The sequence below is a fragment of the Netta rufina genome (assembly GCF_964035555.1).
Source record: "Netta rufina genome assembly, chromosome: 3".
Taxonomy (NCBI): domain Eukaryota; kingdom Metazoa; phylum Chordata; class Aves; order Anseriformes; family Anatidae; genus Netta; species Netta rufina.
In genome coordinates, this window is record NC_140125.1 from 105,488,244 (window position 1) to 105,506,427 (window position 18,184).

General features: G+C 39.0%; 1 protein-coding gene across 1 annotated transcript in view; it reads left to right on the plus strand.

Annotated features, from left to right (window-relative positions):
* The window catches only part of ASAP2 (ArfGAP with SH3 domain, ankyrin repeat and PH domain 2), a gene marked incomplete at its 5' end in the record, with an annotated part of 82,117 nt that overhangs the window by 17,926 nt on the left and 46,007 nt on the right, over window positions 1–18,184 (plus strand). Inside the window, 4 exons of the mRNA XM_084283694.1 lie at window positions 2,970–3,042; window positions 6,353–6,498; window positions 15,632–15,706; window positions 16,744–16,793. Of these exons, the coding sequence (XP_084139820.1) occupies window positions 2,970–3,042; window positions 6,353–6,498; window positions 15,632–15,706; window positions 16,744–16,793 (344 nt within the window). The remainder of the gene's footprint in view (window positions 1–2,969; window positions 3,043–6,352; window positions 6,499–15,631; window positions 15,707–16,743; window positions 16,794–18,184) is intronic.

The window sequence follows — 18,184 nt, forward strand, 5'->3', positions numbered from 1 at the left end:
CACTGCCTCTGTTTATCAGATTGAGAAATGCACTGGTTTGGAAAGATGTGTAAGCTGCCTAGACCAGCATTTTGGCCCTCTGCCTTTTGCATTTTAAAGGGTATGTAGCACTGAGTGACTGGTTTGTTTCCTTGTCTTTGGGGGAAGAAGGTGACCTCTTACATCTTCGTGTTTTATTTTTTCATGGCTATGGCACTTTGGCACCGAACGGAATTGATGTTTGTGACAATTTGTTCATTTTGTTAATTACAATATTCCTTTAGCTTTCATACAGAGCACTGCATGTCACAAATTACTTTTATTTTTTTTTTTGGCTGGGAGAGGGAAGTGGTAACAGGTTGAGTGCACGTTGCCCTGATACAAGGACAGGATGCTTTGCTGCTGGGAGTACTCTCCGTGATTTTCATGGCTTTGGGTGGGATCAGCTGCCTGGACAGAAGCTGAGCAGAGTCAGCCTCTCTTCCTAAGGTGGTGTTTAGCCTTTGGGCTGCAGCCATATCACTTCCCAGGGTGTTTCAGCATCGTTCTGCAAACTCAGTGTCCACTATCAACATCAAAGCGTGGTCCCACTTCCCAGACAAGCTAAACTGCCAGAACCTGATTTATCCTGGTAATTGCCTGTGTTGAGATAAAAGATGTGCTGAGACTCATGTGCGTAATGCTAAGGGATGGGGGGAAGCAGCTGCTAGAGATAAGAGCTTGCTACGCTCGTGCAGCCATTTAATTCTTGTTCAGAAACATCGCTGGAGATTTTCTTCAGCAAGTGAAGAAGAAAAGCAGCCCAGGTGTGTTGGTCCGGCTCCTTGCTCCTGTTTGTCCTTCATCTTTTTAGTTGAGTGGTGATGTGTAAAGGCACTGCCTGGTAGCCGGAGTTGGAAAACTGATCCAGTTGAAAAATAACTTATTTTCTTTGTGTCCTTTAAGCAGGGATCAGTTCTCTGCTGCAGTTCTCCACGTGGCCATACAAACCCTGGCACAGCTGAAAGGGCAGGAAAGGGGAGAGAGAAGGATCCAACGAGCCCGCTCTGCCCATCCAGAAGATGTGCCCCCAAGTATGGCCTTAGGGTCCGCTTGCTCTGCTGCCCTCAGTCTTTCTGAGGGGTTTTCTTTCTGTCAGGCACGTTTTGGGTTTGTAGGGGTGAAGCAGCCTCCTGACATCCCCAGACAGTAGGATTGTATCACCAGCATGCTGTGGTGTTCGCTGTCTGGTCTGCTGCCCAACCCCAGCGGAAGCAGGACCGGGTTTGGAGGTTTTGGCAAACCAAAATGATGACTTTGGTCGAGGCAGAATTGATTTATTTTTTCCCTTACTGAGTGTGTGCTTTCTGACTGGGGCATTCGCGGCCCAGAAGGTTTTATGAATCTTTAGGTCTGTCCGGAGCCCTCACCACAGTTTGTGTGTGGTTCCAAATCCACCCCATGCATTTATCCCTCTTTATTTGGAGAAACACCATCTTCTCCTTTTTCTTTTGCCCAGAACTAAGGTGCAGAGGTTAAATAATTTATCCGCTGCACACCCCAATCTGAGACTTCGCTGGGAACTTAATGTATAACTTTTAAGACTGGCCATCATCCTCTTTGGGCTGTTACTTGTGAAGCTTGTAGGGGATACTGCTTTCTTTTTGTCTCCAAGGGACAACCTGCTGAAGTAGCTGAGTGAAGCCCTGTTTCACTTTTATGGACTTTTTTAGGGATTTTTCTCCCCTCTTCCTCTGTACTTCAGAGTTGCAGGTGATGGTGGCTCTGCTAAGAAGTTTCAGGTGCAAACGGTGAAGGTAAAACTCGTAATGGGCATAGCAGTACTGTGACACTGAGGGTAATGGGAAGGCAACACCTAGACCTGTGGGTGTCCACTGAATGCTCCAGAGGCATTGCCCAGGTCTGAACGGCTGCATTTTAAGAAAGCTACCTTAAATTTGAAGGAGAATCTTTCTTTTTACACTCCGTACATTAAAATAGTTGGCTGGGTTCCTGGGGACTGGCTTTTCTGCATCATTTGTCTTAGACAAATGATTAACAGTACACCAACAGCGGGTCATGTTTGTTGCTGCTGTGATTCACCGAAACCCTTTGAATGAAAGCTGCAGCGGGTTTGGTGCTCCTTGTTGGCTGCTTTAGCACGTATCATGCTAAACAGCTCTTGGCATAACGCGATCTGTTGTGTTCGGTATTGTTCTTCAGTCAGGTCTAAAGGCATCATCTCTGCAATTCATATGTAAATTTCCTTGCAGCTTCACGGTTTTGTGTTTTCTTTCATTCTTTTTTTCCAAAATTTCACTTGCATACCCATAATTCTGCCTCTTTGTTCCAGAACAATTGTATATTTTGGGTCTGCCCATATTTCACTACAGTAAGCAAAATGGTCGCTTGCTTCCACTTCTTTGTGTCTAACGGGATTTAAACTTGAATCTTATGTTGTGTTGGTAAAGCCTTGTGTAGTGACAAAATGTGTGAAAGACCAAGTTGTATTTTTGAGAGAGAGGCAATTTGTTTTGCTCAGCACAGCAGTCACAGAGTTCGCATGGTCGGGAGTGCAATTAATTAACTAAATTATTCAGGAAAACTGAAATTAAATTCCATTTTTAATATTCTGCCTGGAGAAGTGATACTGCTTGTTTCTTCAGCATCATATGTCAAAACATACGATGGGCTGAAACTATTTCGAGTAAGCCTCTTTAATAATTGAACAGAAGAAGATACTGTATAAATACTTCCATTTTGAAATATTAATAAACCCAGGTGGTGCTGGGTATAAGTGAATCTGGTCACCAGTAAAAGAGGGAAGATGTGTCTTTGTGGACAAGGGGACAGAACAGGTTGGTGGATAGGAGTGGGAGCAGCTTGCAAGTAAGTTAATAATTACAGAAATTAAATTAACATAATGGTGTTGTAAGTACAGAAGATTTCTAGGGCATGGGTTTACCAGAGGCCAGTCCGGTATTTTACATTAAATTTCTCTTTTATTTCAGGCTCTGGATGTTGACCGAACTGTTCTCTATAAAATGAAGAAATCTGTCAAAGCCATAAACTTATCTGGTCTGGGTAAGTAGATAACAATTCCTTGTAGTCTATATTTCACCTGTATTGGTCAAACTGGAAGATCATCTCAGTCAGTCAGTCATCTCCCTGAATCAGAAAGAGTTATATGGGGAACTGAGAAAATAAAAAATTACATTTGAAATAGCAATCTTGAACTGGTTAAATATTAGTGATATAAGGATGAAATTCTGTGAGATCACAGAATCACAGAATTTCTAGGTTGGAAGAGACCTCAAGATCATCGAGTCCAACCTCTGACCTAACGCTAACAGTCCCCACTAAACCATATCCCTAAGCTCTACATCTAAATGTCTTTTGAAGACTTCCAGGGATGGTGACTCCACCACTTCCCTGGGCAGCCAGTTCCAGTGCCTCACAACCCTTTCAGTAAAGAAGTTCTTCCTAACATCTAACCTAAAACTCCCCTGGCTCAACTTAAGCCCATTCCCCCTCGTCCTGTCACCAGGCTCGTGGGAGAACAGCCCAACCCCCACCTCGCTACAGCCTCCCTTGAGGTACCTATAGAGAGCGATAAGGTCGCCCCTGAGCCTCCTCTTCTCCAGGCTGAACAAGCCCAGCTCCCTCAGCCGCTCCTTGTAGGACTTGTTCTCCAGGCCCCTCACCAGCTTCGTCGCCCTTCTCTGCACCCGCTCAAGCACCTCGATGTCCTTCTTGTAGCGAGGGGCCCAAAACTGAACACAGTACTCGAGGTGCGGCCTCACCAGAGCTGAGTACAGGGGGACGATCACCTCCCTAGCCCTGCTGGTCACGCTGTTCCTGATACAAGCCAGGATGCCGTTGGCCTTCTTAGATAGCTGAACCTGTCATACTTTACTGCTACCGAATGGGAGCTCCTTCCCCCTGATGAGGGCTACCTGTTCCTCCTGCCACCCCTGCTGCAGGACAGATCCCTCGGTGCTTGCATCAAGTTGCACGTGCAGTGAAATCAACTTAACTGGGGTTAGAAGAGCACCTGAAATGGCAAGGTGTATGATCCACGGCCACTGAGGGGTGAAATCACCCTTTTTGGTAGCAGTAAGAAGCTACATTGGCTCTGCTGTTCCTGATGGCTTCCGTTTATGTGTGTTGAGAATTTCATGGCAAGAGACAGCTGACGAGCTGCAGCGTTGTTGTCCTAACGTACAAAGTCAGACGTTTCTCTGACACAAAATAAAACCACCAAGAACTATTGCTGTGTACGCTGTTTAGATGTGCCCCAGTCTCACGGCGTTTATCTTCTTTGAAAAAAATAAATGAAGCTTTTGTTTTTGTGGGCCATCAGCAGCAAGAAACAGCATTTTGTTGGGTTTTATTCTCCCTTTGCAGCTCCTAGCAATTAGAGCTGACAAAACCTATATTATATGCAAAATAGCTGTGCCCAGCAGTCTTGGAGAGCCACCAATGTCTGACAGATCTCGTGGGCGGGTTGGTGTGCAGATACAAGGTTATAACAAGAACTTCAACTCTGGCATAATTCTTATCAGCTAATTGAAAGGAAATTCCTTCTTGCCTGAACTAATGAAGCCAGTTTTTGGCTCGTGGATTCATCTGGATGGAGCTGTGTCATCCATGGCACATATTTATTTGACCCTCTGTATTCTGTTGTTTTGTTTCATTTGTGGGGCACTTTTTGGGTGCCTGACTATGCCTGCTAATCAGTGTACTTGTTAGAGTATTGTAGAAAACTACTGCATTTTTGCATATAAATCAGTACCTTGATAGTTTTTAAGATCATGTTGCCTAATCTTGACAATTAAAGTTGGAAGGCGTTTCTTTTCCAGCAGCAGAAATATTGCTAACCCAGCCACTTGCCAGCACTTGAAGTTCCCTTTAACAAAAAAAATGTGGCCCTGCACTCATAAGAGCACAGTTTTTGTTTTGCTGTTTGTTTTTAGTGTAGGTTCAATAGTATTAAGTGCACCTGTTCTTTTTCTAAGTGTATGAGTTTAGAAACCATTTAGAGTGTAGAGGTTTGGATAGGGATCCCAGTTTGTGCATAATTTAGTTTCTTATTTGAAAAAAGCCCTCAAAGCCTCAAACTTGGCTCAGGTTTTTATTTATTTATTTATTTGATAGATTCCAAACCTGTTGGTAAGGAAACATTTAAAGCCTATCAGGAAGATACCAGAGTCCATGGAGAGTATTTTGGGGCAGGTGCTGTGGATAAAATAAAAAAAAATAAAAAAATAAAAAATAAAAGATAAAAAAAAAAAGACCATTACCTGTTCTTCAGGTGGACTTTTGGAGTACCAGCTCCGATACTGTATTTCCACAATACAACAGGTTTCTGAGAGTCTGAACAGGCTCACAGGATCTCTGTGGGATCAGACAGGCGGCTTAGGAAGCTGGAGCCTGCTAGGTTTATTTAGCAGGTTGTGTAATGAATTCATAGAAATTTGAAGAAAGGACATTGCAACACGAATCCTTTGGATATTAAAATGCTGACATATACAAATGGGCCTGAAATTAAACTGGATCATTGCTTGTTTGAACTAAAATTAATCTTCTCTAAATAGTCTTCATGGTTTCTGCTGGTTTCATGTAATGGCCATGAAGGATGCTTTGTTCTTATTCATGCATAATTTGTTTTCCAGGGTGCTTTTTTTTTTTTCAACTTCTTTTGAAGCACTAGAAATTTGCCAGAGCTAGAATAAGAAGTAGGCAACGTTAACTTTCTCAGGTGCCAACTTGAAGAAAGCTTTTCCCATGTGTTTGAGCTTAACTTGGTCACAAAGTTTGGGTTCAGAATTCTTTTTTATTCCCCAGGCCATGTTGTCAGGCTTTTTTTTTTTTAATGTCTGTCCACCCTGACCTTGTATGCTAAAAGTAGATATGATCGAGACCCCTCAGATTTCCCTTGGATTTGTATTAGAGGAACCTGCTTTGGCCTAGATTTCATAACAACTCCCTCAGGTGAATAACCTCACAACCCACGAAGTGGGTGCTGGATGAATTGCATTGGTGCAACCTGTCTTCAGAGCCTGTCCTCTCCGTTAGGCTTCAGCTTCTGGGGCACAGCTTGTGGTTCTGTTGTCTCAGGAGGGAACCTGGTGGTCATGAACTGCCCTGAGAACTCAATCAGCACACGGTGAATGCAAACTGCTGGGATTTGCTTCAGATTACCACTGTATCGCCTGCTCTTGCAGGGATTCGGGACTCTGGCAATACACCTCATCCCCTCTGATTCTTTGTTCAGCACACAGCACTTAAATGAACTTCTGAAAAGTTTTTTGTTTTTTGTTTTTTAATTTAGTTGTACTTTTTGTAACCCGTTATCCTCTGACTGTATGTTCCTGTTTTGCTCTTTTTGAAGCTCACGTGGAAAATGAAGAACAGTACACACAAGCACTGGAGAAATTTGGAGGCAACTGTGTTTGCAGGGATGACCCAGATTTGGGAACAGCATTTTTAAAATTTTCTGTGTTTACAAAGGAATTAACTGCACTCTTCAAAAATTTGGTAAGTATTTTGCTTGCAGAATAATGTTGCCTTTGAAATGGCATTACAGCTCCTGTATTTCTGAATTCCAGCAGCTCTTCAAGTTGACAATGATTTGTGTTTTAGTAACCACCATTTTTATAAATAAATATTACATTATAAATAAATAAATATTACATTAAAAAAAGTAATCTTGGCTTAGGGAAACATCCCATGTCTTAGCCTTTCTCCTTTCAAATCTCAAAAACAAACAACAACACCAAAAAAACTCTTCCAACAATTCTCACGTCTAAATGCTTCCCACAACAAAGTATTTATAACGTATTATAAAGTGCACGTACAAAACTGCTTTAAAAATGTGAAACCAGTAAAATCCAACTGGGTTTACTCTGCTTTGACATTGCTTTTTCTTTACTTTTTCACACTATTATAAAGGGACATTTTAGTGTCCCTGGAAGAGAGAGTCTCTTGCTCCTCAGAGAAGAGGGTCAGGGAGAAGAAATGGAATGTAATGCTATAATGACCATAGTGTCCACTGGGGACCCGTCCTGTAACTGAAGCCAGTAAGACTTAAAAGACTTAAAAGTTTTACTGGCTTACTGAGCAAAATGGGATGGAGCCAAATGGAAGAAACGGAATTTTAATTATGAATGGAGAATTTTCAGCCTCAATTTCACGTTAATCAGAGGGCACAAGCAGAGCAGATTGTGATTCTCCATGCTACTAGCTAGAGCTATGTCTGAACAAGTCCTGAACTGCATAGAGCCACAGAACTCTTAAAGTAGGAAGCAAATTAGGAGCAAGGAAAGGGAGATGATCCAGATTGATACAAACATTTCAAAGCCTGTTTGTCTGCTGAATCAATGGGATGTAGACAGATGAGATGCTTTTGTGAATCTAGACCAAATGTCTAGTTCACAGCCAGCTGGTCATAATCAGTTCTTTGGGGAATGTTTCCAGCTGATGTGATTTAGGGCAGTCCCATTTGTTCCCTGATGCTGTCCTCTTTTTACTCAATCATGATATTGAGGAGAGAGAGACAGCCCCCCAAATGCGTTTATCTGTAGTGAAATGTATTTCACGTTGGTCGTATTGATTTGAATATCTCTGGATGTACAAATAGGATCTGAGATTATCTGTCATAAAAGGATCCTTATCGAGTGCGAGTCAGTCATTTATCCTGAGTAGTCTCTTGCACAGCAGTAGGCTGCTCATAGGGAGGGGAAATGGAGTGGGTTTTCTGATTAATACCTTCTGTTGACTAAAAAGCCCCTCTCTATTATATTAATTGCAATGTGGTGACTTCATTAGACAAATGAATCTGCGAAATGTGATGTTTGTGTGGTTTTAAAAAGCAATCTACTAAAAGTTGCATCCCCTCCCCAGAAAAAAAACAAACTTTAATATATTGTATTTTAAGAAGACTTTCAAAAGCCAAAAAGTGTTGAAGATTTACCAAAAAAATCTTAAGTGTTTGTCCTCCCAAAAACAGTAATTATAGTCTTTGCCAAAAAATTCTGACAAGAATAACTTCTCTTCCACAAACATCAAAGCAAAATAAAAATAGAATATATGTCTATAGGAAGCGGGATGCAGCTTATTAAGTTTGTCTTATCCAAGACATAACTTTTTGTTTGTCTTCTCCATAGGATCTTCCTGAATCTTTTTTTTCCTATGTTCTGCTTTAATACTATAAACTATGTATAGTATTTGCTTCAGTTTATATATATAAGAAAAGAATAAGTTGTGAGGTAGCAGCTAAATCTTCAGTTTTTCCTCAATTTGTGGCTCTGATTTTCTGTTTTTGAAGTATACAATAGTTTTACATACACATGACGTCATTTTTGTTTTTCTTAACACTTCCATAACGTTGGCATCTTCTCTCTTAAAAAGATATGTCTGGTGAAGGTTATGTCTCTGTAAGGTTCTGCTCTTCCCTGAAGCTTCCCTGTGCTTCATATTGTCGAGATTTGAAGTTTTTGTTTTCTCCTGGAAACAGAAACTGAAAGGGAAAACTGAAGAAATAGATGAATGTAATGGACCTTGTATTTAGTGTCTTTTTTTTTTTTTTCTTTAGGAATAATTCCCTCTGAAAAGAAAATATATATGTGTGCATCTGTATGTGTGTGAGTGTATATATATATAAAGCCAGGAAACAGAACTTTAATCATTGCTCCAAAATACCATACTTATAAACAAGAATTACAAAATTAGGAAAGAATTCTAAAACAAAATTATTGGTTTCTATAACTTTGCCTATTAGAAATTAATACCACTGGAATAAGTTGTTTGTAACTCTGGTTGCTTCAAATATCTGTGCAAAAGTTGACTGATGTAGGTCTAATTTTCCAAGAGATTACAAGGGTATTGACTAGCATAAAAAGTCCCAGCTAGTAGTTGGAAATAATTTGGATTTTTTTTAATAATTACAGCCATATGTGAAACAAGGCCCCATGCTTTCTCACAGTGTTGAGAAGTATCCAACTCTGAGTGCCTTAAGCGTGTTGGCAGTACAAACACCCCTCTTCTTCAGTCTTTCCTTGTAGCACCCAACACATTTTGGTTGTAGTTTCATCGGAAACGTAGCTTGTGATATATAACCTGCTGCTGTTTAAGAAACAAAAATAACAGAGTATGAAAGGTATTGTTTTAAATAGACCTGTCCCTGAAGCTTCATAGGACACTGAATTTTCACAGACGACCAGCTGAAACGAGAGGGGAATGTGCAGGGAAGTGAGAGGACATGTTCAGACTGGAACAGATGCCAAAGCTGTTAACACTGGCAAAGCTTAAGGGCTACTGTCAAGTTTTGCTTTGTCATGTATTTTGATTTTATTTCTGGAAGCTGATGTGTTCTGTCAGCTCTTGGTCTGGGTGGCATTTAGAGCTGGAGCTCTGACGTGCTTCTGCAGAAAGATGTTCTTTTAAACTTGTCATCAGTAAGGTAAAGGAAAGATCAAGTTGTTCTACTTTAACAGATTTTTTTTTTAGGTCTTCTTTTCTCTAGTATTTTTAAAGGTTTCTCAAAAGACTTTGATGTTTTCTGGGACTTATCACAGCATTAATGTTTTAAAATATTTCATTAAAATCTGAAAAGTTTCTTTTTTTCTTGCAATCAAATTATTCAGCTATAAACTATTTAAATTAAAGTTTGGGTCTTGGAAATGTTTGGGGTTTTTATGTGTGTTTTGCCGTACTTCTTTTTTGAAGATCTCTGGTTCTTCAAATTTGAAATGATTTATAGAACTTTTTCAGGAGAAGAAATAAATTGATGTTTATTGCATATCAGGCCCCTGTAACTGCTCACTTTAACCTAACACATTGCTTTGATCTGGTTATGGAAAGCTCTGCAATTTTTTTCTCTAGACATAGCTCCAATACCGAGCTATAAGTGGTCTTTGAACTTCCTTTGCATGAGATCAATTAAAAAGTCTTTTTTGGTAGTGAAAAATAAGTAAAGGAGGCATTTTTAGAGCTAGCACTGTACTTTTTGTGGCGCATACAGTATTGCTTCTTGGACATTTTTCTTACTGATGGTAACCTTGGTGCTAATTTTTGACAGAATGGTTGCTCTGACAGTTCCCAGGTATGTTAGGTCTGTATGGCACTTGCTTATAGCGTGAATTACTCTGTCTTCTAAGAAATTTAGCGCCAAGTGATAAAGATGTGAGTCTTTATTATGAGAAATACTACACAGCATAAATATTTTTTTTCCTTTAATCCCGTTCTTAGACTGCTCAGCCAGGAGGAAATAAAATCTGTAATTTCGTGTTGTCTTTGTCAGCACTCCCTGAAGAGAGATTTGATTTGTGAAAATGAAGTGGCTATTTAACAAATGCCATTTTGTGTATTTGTTGTTGTTCTACATATTCCTGTCCGTTCTTTTTCATTTAAATTTAAAGCTAATGAAAGATGCTGAATTGAGAAGACTGGAATTTTCTGTCTCAACTGTGTAGCTGGAAGGAAGAGATTCCATGTGAGAAGTTTTTCTATTAATAATTCTTGGATTTTTTGCCAGGAAAAATGGAAAACATTGATAGACTTTTTTATATTATTTTATTTTTTGACCATATGCTCCTATTTTACTTCTTTTTGTAACTGTAAAAAGAAAGGAGATTTGCTTAAATACAAAAGGTAACCAATAAAAACTGAAGGAAATATCTTTTCTGTACCATATAATGAACTTACAGAATTTTATGCCCTGATTTTTTTCTCTGGCGTAATAGGTCAGCCCAAGGTTTTAAAAATATATTTGGTGTCTGATCCTTCACAAAAGTATTTTGTTTTGTCTTAGTAAAGTAAATAAAACAAGCTATTGATACATATGCATGAGTTTTTGGGGTATCATGTGTGAAGACTGATGATTGAAGATTGATGATTAAAGAGCAGCACAAAGGAATTCCAGCCAGTAAGTCAGCTTCATCAGTGGCCCAACTTATATGCCTGTATGGAAATGCATATAGTATGGGGAATATCGTCGTTGGGCAGTGGGATCAAGTTGCCCACTCAACAGGTTTGCATGACACCAAGCTGTGTGGTGTGGTCCACACGCAGGAGCAAAGAGATAGCATCCAGGGGGACCAGGACAGGCCTGAGAGGTGGGCCTGTGCACACCTCCTGAGGTTCAACAAGGCCAAGTGCAAGGTCCTGCACATGGACCTGAGAGGGGTGAAAAAAAAAAAAGAAGAGTGCTGTTTGATTTACAGATGTCTTTCTAAAAAGAAGAATTTACAGCATAGTATTCTAAATCATGGAGGGTGTGCCAAGAAAAATATGGAAATGTGAGGGCTGATCTCCATTTTCAGTCTTTTTAAAAATTATCTTTAGGAGCTACTGAAGACAGAATTATCTAAAAGTCTACAAAGATTGAAATAACCAGAAAGTAATGTAAAATTTAATGTAGGTCTTGAAAGAGATATTAAAGCTTGCTCTTGCAGTGAGATATGAAAGTACAGTCATCGCAACAGACCTTTTTGTCATAGGTGCTAGGAAAAGCAAGGAGTAATAATTCCTCCTTACGTGGCATGGGTTCAGCTCCGTCTGGATCCTTATCTGTATTGCTTTGCCAAAAAGATATTGATCCAACTGGAAGAAACTCAGAGGACAGTAACAAAAAACTGATCAGGGCTCGAAGAGGTTGATTTATGAAGGAAGCGTAGAAGAGTTGTAGTGTATGGTTTGGCGCAAAGATAGCTGAGTGCTTGCAGAAGGGGAACTTAATAAATTGCATGTAAATGGGATCTCGCTGTGAAAAATATTAGATGAAGTGGCCCGTAGAAAGGAGCGGAAGATGTTTTAACCTAGGTTAGAAAGTCTGCAGTTGGGAATTCTCCGCTGCCAAGGAAGGCAGGCTGGAATAACCTCAAGGCTTTTCTTCCTTTTCTACGCTTTATGCCTTTAAGAATATATGAAAAAATATGGATTTCCTGTTTTTATGTTTTCATTTCCTAATGGAGAAGGTCCCAGTGTGTAGCCTGGGTATTATGGGTGGTACAGTGGTTGTTCACAAGTGCTGTGTGGCAGCAGCACCATGCATGGGAGCATGGCATGGTATGAAGCTAAGTTTCTGCTGCAAAAATTTGAAAATTTTTATGTTTGCAGTGGTTAGATGATGAAAGCTCAAACTTCAAACTTCATCTCATCTCTAGTGTCTGTTTGGGTTTTCACTCCTTCCCTGCTCACGTTGATGGCCCTGTCCCCCTAAAGCATGCATCGCTGGGAAAACTATTGGGAAGTATTCGGTGCAGTGGTACGTGCCATAAAGAAAAAGAAAAGAACAAAAAATAAATAACTTTCCTATCAACAGGCAATCCTACCATCACTTCAAAACACCCAAGGTGGTGGTTGAGAAGCCCATACCGAATATGAGGGAGGCATCTAGAATTTAATAAGGTGATGGGAGTTGTATCAGATGTCCTGCAAGCATCTGAATTTTAGTTTGATTAAAAATGTCCGAAGATGCACTCTGTGTTAACTTTCCTTTTTTTTTTTTTTCCTTCTGGTTTGGATTTAGAAAACAACACAACCTACTGAAGGACTGCAGGCGCTGGTATCCAGAGCTGTGCTGAAAAAGCCTCATTAAAATAAATAGGAGTGCTGGCAAAGGAACAACTCCGGTGTTTGGCCATAGGCTCTTAAACTACTTGAAAAACTTCTTTCCGCTCTGCAAACGTTGGCCTGTCTGTTGCCTCTGCCATCACTTCTGGCAGCTGCAGCTTTGTTTATTTTTACATTCTCCCTCCTGCCATTTCTCCTCCTCCTCCTCTGAGCTTTCTCCAAGTTATGAAGTTTTAATTTATTATCCCGTCTCTGTCATCTTAGCTCGCTGGAAACAGTCAGAGGAAAACGGTGAGTCTGCCAAAGCGGCAGTGTTGGAAGTGGAAACCAGGTCAACTATTTCTTTCTTCTCTCTCTTGAGAGAGAAAACAACACGTGGAACCTGCAGTGTTCCTCTGACACAGGATGGCTTTAATTTCTCTGAAGCTTTCCTGCACCTTCATGCATGTCTCTTTTAAAAAACATTTTGAAACATAAATAATCGATAGAAGCAGCTGTATACATTTAGCTCTCTGTGTCCACACAGAGAAGGAGCTGCAGCGTATTAGTGCTTCCCCGTGTGCCAAAAAAAAATGAGTGTATATTTTTCTGTAGTTCAGCTTAAGCTTCTCAGGAAAGAGGGAGAAATGTAAGATCGTTCTTCTGTATCCTGCTTGCTGATTTATAAATACCAACAAGTGTGATTCATCTAACTAGGCTAATAATGACAAGGTCACACGTTATGTATGTTCACATTTGGTGCAAGGAAAGCAGGAGCACAGGGAATAAATACACTGGGCTGATAACAACATACAGGTAGTAGCCCACAGAAGGAGTTCATCTGAACGGGCAAACACTCTCCATATTTTATAAAAGAATGTTTTTTTGCTCCCAGTCTTTTTTTAGAGTTGCTTTTGGAGCATTGTATCTGGGAGCATGCATTCATGCACCATGAATTAAATCTCTAGGAAACATCCAGAGCTGTTAGGAAGGCTGGTTGATGTTCTTTGAATGTCTCCCCTAATAGTTGAGGGTCTGCTCTTTTTCTGGTTTAAGGAAAAAACTCTTGTCCTGAAACTGTTGCTGAGAAATGCCTTACTCTTGGTTTCTGCCTGATTACGTGAATTTGAAGAATAATTAAATGGAGGCTGTGAAGGCATTGAGCTTGAGGTTAGACCTTTTGGCTACATCATAGCGATGGAGTAGAATAACACTGTAGAAAATCACGGGATGAGAACATAAATGAAACCTCTTTCTGCTTCTCCTCTTGGATAGCTGTTCTGGATGTCCGTGTCCATAGGGGCATGTGTTTCATCTATCTTCTTATAGACGTTTTTGTGTTTTACCTGATTTTGGGGTGATTTAAGCTGCTTCACTTATCTCTTATATCTATAACATGCAATTTTTATTAACTTTGGCCGTTATTATATTGTTGTTGCTATGATTATGTTGGTATGTGGATGTTGTAGAGCTGTTGAGAATTTGTGAAGGGCATGGTTTCCAGCCCTGCCAGCTAAGCATGTGTAGATGTTGCTCGTTCAGTTTTTATAGGAATTATTTTAAAAACAAACACAAAGTTTGAATTTAACTTGTTGATTGTAAAAGGCTGGGGTTGAGTCCCGCAGCTCTTTCTGGGACAAGTAGGGTGGAGGAGGGGAAATGGGATTTATTGTGGTGACTTAGTAAACCAGCTTTTCTTTATTTCTTCAATCTTCTCTATTCTTTTAAGCTTTAAAATTTATGTATGTTCTTTTTCTCTTTGGTTGCTGGCTGAAATTTCAAGCAAATACAGTAAAATGGTATTTTTTTTGAAGAGAAAGGGTGGGGATTTGCATTTGTTAGTATGTTTTTAATAGCTGTTGAGCATCACTGGGCATGAGGACCACTGGCTCACATGCTTAGGGGTTTGTTCTAGGGAGGACACCAAATAACTGTAGGCTGATAAATATCCTTTGTATTTTCCATTTTGGGGAGGCTGAAGTGTCACAATTGGCAGTATTTTTTTCTTGGTGTTCCCGTTAGTGTTGTTCCTTTTCCTGCTGGATTATGCTAAATGAGACTTTTGATATTCTTTCTTGAAAAAGTCACATTAAAAAAAAAAAAATATATATATATAGAGAGAGAGAGAGAGAGAAACCCACCCCAAGGCAACTTTCACCACACTGCTGTAAAAGCTAATCAGATTTTCTTTCCATAATGTGATTCTAAAATACTCTATTACTCTTCAGTGCAGTCTGGTCAGGTTGTTACAATTTAAACCCCATGCCTAGCTATTACGACCCAGACCTTGAACGTTGTCCTTGAATCATGAAGGATTGGAAATGAAGTGTTTCTTTTCCTGGTGTATGCTACTCATTGTATTATTCATACTGTTTTTCTTCAGTCTTTGCCCTTATCAAAATATTATGGTACAGATACTTTATCTAGAACTATGACTTTCTTTTTTTTTCTCTTTAATCCCAGATGAAAAAATAAAATCTTAATTTACTTGCTTGCTCTTGAATTACTTGCTAACACAAAACCTCATAAAATCCTTAATCAAAAGCATATGCTGATAGGTCAATTGTAAATATATTACCTTTTAAGAACACAGGCAAAATATTTAAATAGTGGTATTTTAAAGGCCAGAGTCCTTCATCTTAACTTCTGTCAGAATAAGACACCATATTGTGTGAGAGTAGCAAATATATGTTATGGAATGGGCCTGAAGAGACTGCAAAATAAACAAGATTGATCTAAAACATCTAAAACATCCTCATGAACTAAGACATAAATGCAGAAAAATGGTGTCATTGTTCTGATATGATTTAAACGGTGAAATCAGGCAGTGTTAAAAATAGTGGGCTTATTTTGCAGTCACTGTTGGATGAGGTACTTGCATCAGCAGCAGGTTTCCTGCTGGCTTGGGTTACGGTGTTTGCAGAGAAAGTTTAATTAACTGGTGTTGCCTCTGTTTGATTACTGCTTGTACTGATAAGTGTCTTCATAAAGTATCATTTGGAAAAGAATACATCGGAATTTTTTTTTACTGAAGTTTTTTGAAATGTGTGAACTGAGGCAACACACATCCTGCATTAAAATATATTAAAATATTTTGCTGTACTCTTCTTGTATACAGATTCAGAATATGAACAACATAATCACTTTTCCGTTGGACAGCTTGCTGAAGGGAGATCTGAAAGGAGTAAAAGGGGTATGTTTATATTATTTATGTGTAAAATTATCATTAATATAATAAATACAATTAGCTAATACATTAATTTTATTTGATTTTAATCTTTTTAGCTTAATAAACAAGAGGATACATTTTTATTATTGAGTCATCCCTTCCATCTGTGGTTTCACATACAGCATGCTGTTGTGACTACATATACAAAACATTTGGAGGCTTTAAAAGCAGTTCTGAGATACAGAAGATAAGCAGAGAAAGAGGTGTAACAACTGTAAATTTACAGATGCTTACTTAGTTGAAGGGGGATAGTGTTTTAAAGGATTTTCATTAATATATTTCCTTAGCATTCTAAACAAACCTGGAACTTCACAGGTTTGGAAGAAATGCGCGTTATGCTGAATGAGCATGGCATTTTTCTTAACAAAGACTAAACCTACTTGTGCCCTGAGGGTATTTCCTATTTGAAATAATAATAACTTAGAGCTCAGACGATGATATGTTTATAATAACTTTCAAAGCCTATAGCCAACAAACTTCTTTGGCTTATGCTTCATTTACTACTGAGCAAACAGGAAGCAACTGGCAGCTATTGTTCTAAGACACTGAAGGAAGAACGAAAATGTACACAGACTAAAAATGGCCTCTGTAAGATACTGGAGAATTAAAAGATTATTTATTAAGATATGCTTATGACCTCTGTGTTAGTTACCACATTTCGCTCCTCTTGTTCTTCTATTTTTCTGTCTCAGAAGAAGTGCACTTCATACAGTGTAGCTTCATGCCCCTGCTTTGAGAAAATAATCAAATGCTGCTTTAATTAATTCCATAATTGTTGAAAGATCTAGCTCACATTAACTCTTAGAGATGCTTTTAAAAATCTGAATGTATTAATCCTATGTGCAGGATTACTTTTACACAGTCCTGAGGTGAGTTGTGCAGGAACAAGCAAAATTCCTTGTTCTAGTAGGCATTGCAAAAGGCAAAGATTCATAGTTAGATCTACAGTATTTTTCATGTAAATAAGTAACTGCATTATTATTTCTCTTTGTTTTTGACAGGACCTGAAAAAACCCTTTGATAAAGCTTGGAAGGACTATGAAACAAAAGTGTATGTATGTTTTAAACTTCATATAAAACGGAAGTATATGAAATGAAATTGCTATGAAATCTAGGAAGGTCATTATTTAGTATTAAGGTCCCTGAAAGAAGTCCTAGCTGGGAAGATTTTTTATTTTTTTTTTAAAAAAAGGATCTGTAGTGCATAAGCACAACCATTTCAAATTCTGTAATACACAACTTACCTCAAAGTTATATATAGATAGATAGATAGATTTAATGCCATGACAGTTAACATCTCTGGTTAAACCTGTTTGCTTAATGAATTTCCAAGTAATCAGCATAATCTCCCACTACATATTATTCCACTTCAGTTGGGGAAGTTTTATTTTGATTGGGAAAGATTTTTTTTTAATAGCGTCCTTTTTAGTACCCTGAATCTGCTACATGTGAAAGTCCACTTCCTTTTCTGTCGTCCTCTACTTTTGGAGAACACTAAAAAGGAGAAGTTATCCACCCTGTGTTTTCATCTTCTAAGTACCAAAAGTATAGCAATGTAATTGCACTTCTTGATGTCATTTTAAGGATTTGTTGTTGTTATTTTTCTCCTCCTCTTTGTGGACTAATTCAATGTAGTTAGAAAGTTTCTTTAGTCAGAAGAGCACAGAAGAAATGTCCATGTGTTTTCAAGTCTTCAAAAAAATAACAAGAATATGTAAACCATATGTAATGTCTCTGGTTCTAGCAGCTCTTAAGGGACTTGTGTCCAGTGCTGAGGTCTATAGGAAGACCTTAGTGGCTGCTGAGCCTTTGGCACTTACCAACAAAGTCGTGAGGATGGTGTGGGAGTAAGTTTGTTTACTGGTATGGCTCCAAAACAGTATGTGATTCCAGATCAGTCCAGTACCAGGAACCTTACTGTACCTCATGTATTTAGTGACGTTTATTTAAAGATATGAATGTTTTCTGCATTTCCTGACAAGGTTGGATGCTCTCAGCAGGTGTACTGCACACTAGAAGTGGATGAATGCCTATACAATTCTCATCAACTGTGTCTCATGCTGTGTGTCTAGCCTAATTTACTCTAAGCCACTTGTTGAAGGTGCAGTATGCACAGTTTAAACAGCCATAGCATCAGGTTTAAGACAATTTTATATCCCGAATTTTATATCCAACTAAATGAATCAAATAATTCAACAAAGCTTGATACCGAAGACCAAACAAAATTAATTTGATACCTCATAAATCTTTGAATGGCTTAGTGTCCTTTCTCAGGAGTAGTTACAGTTGCTGGGTTGGCCAAGTAAATTGTGTCAGCACAGCTGGTAGGCTCTGAAGTAGAATTTCACAGTGGGTTTTATTCCGTACTCCAATATTACCTGGGCTGTGACTATCCATTGAGCATTGTCAGTTCTCCAGCCAGCATCTTTGATCTTCTGAGGT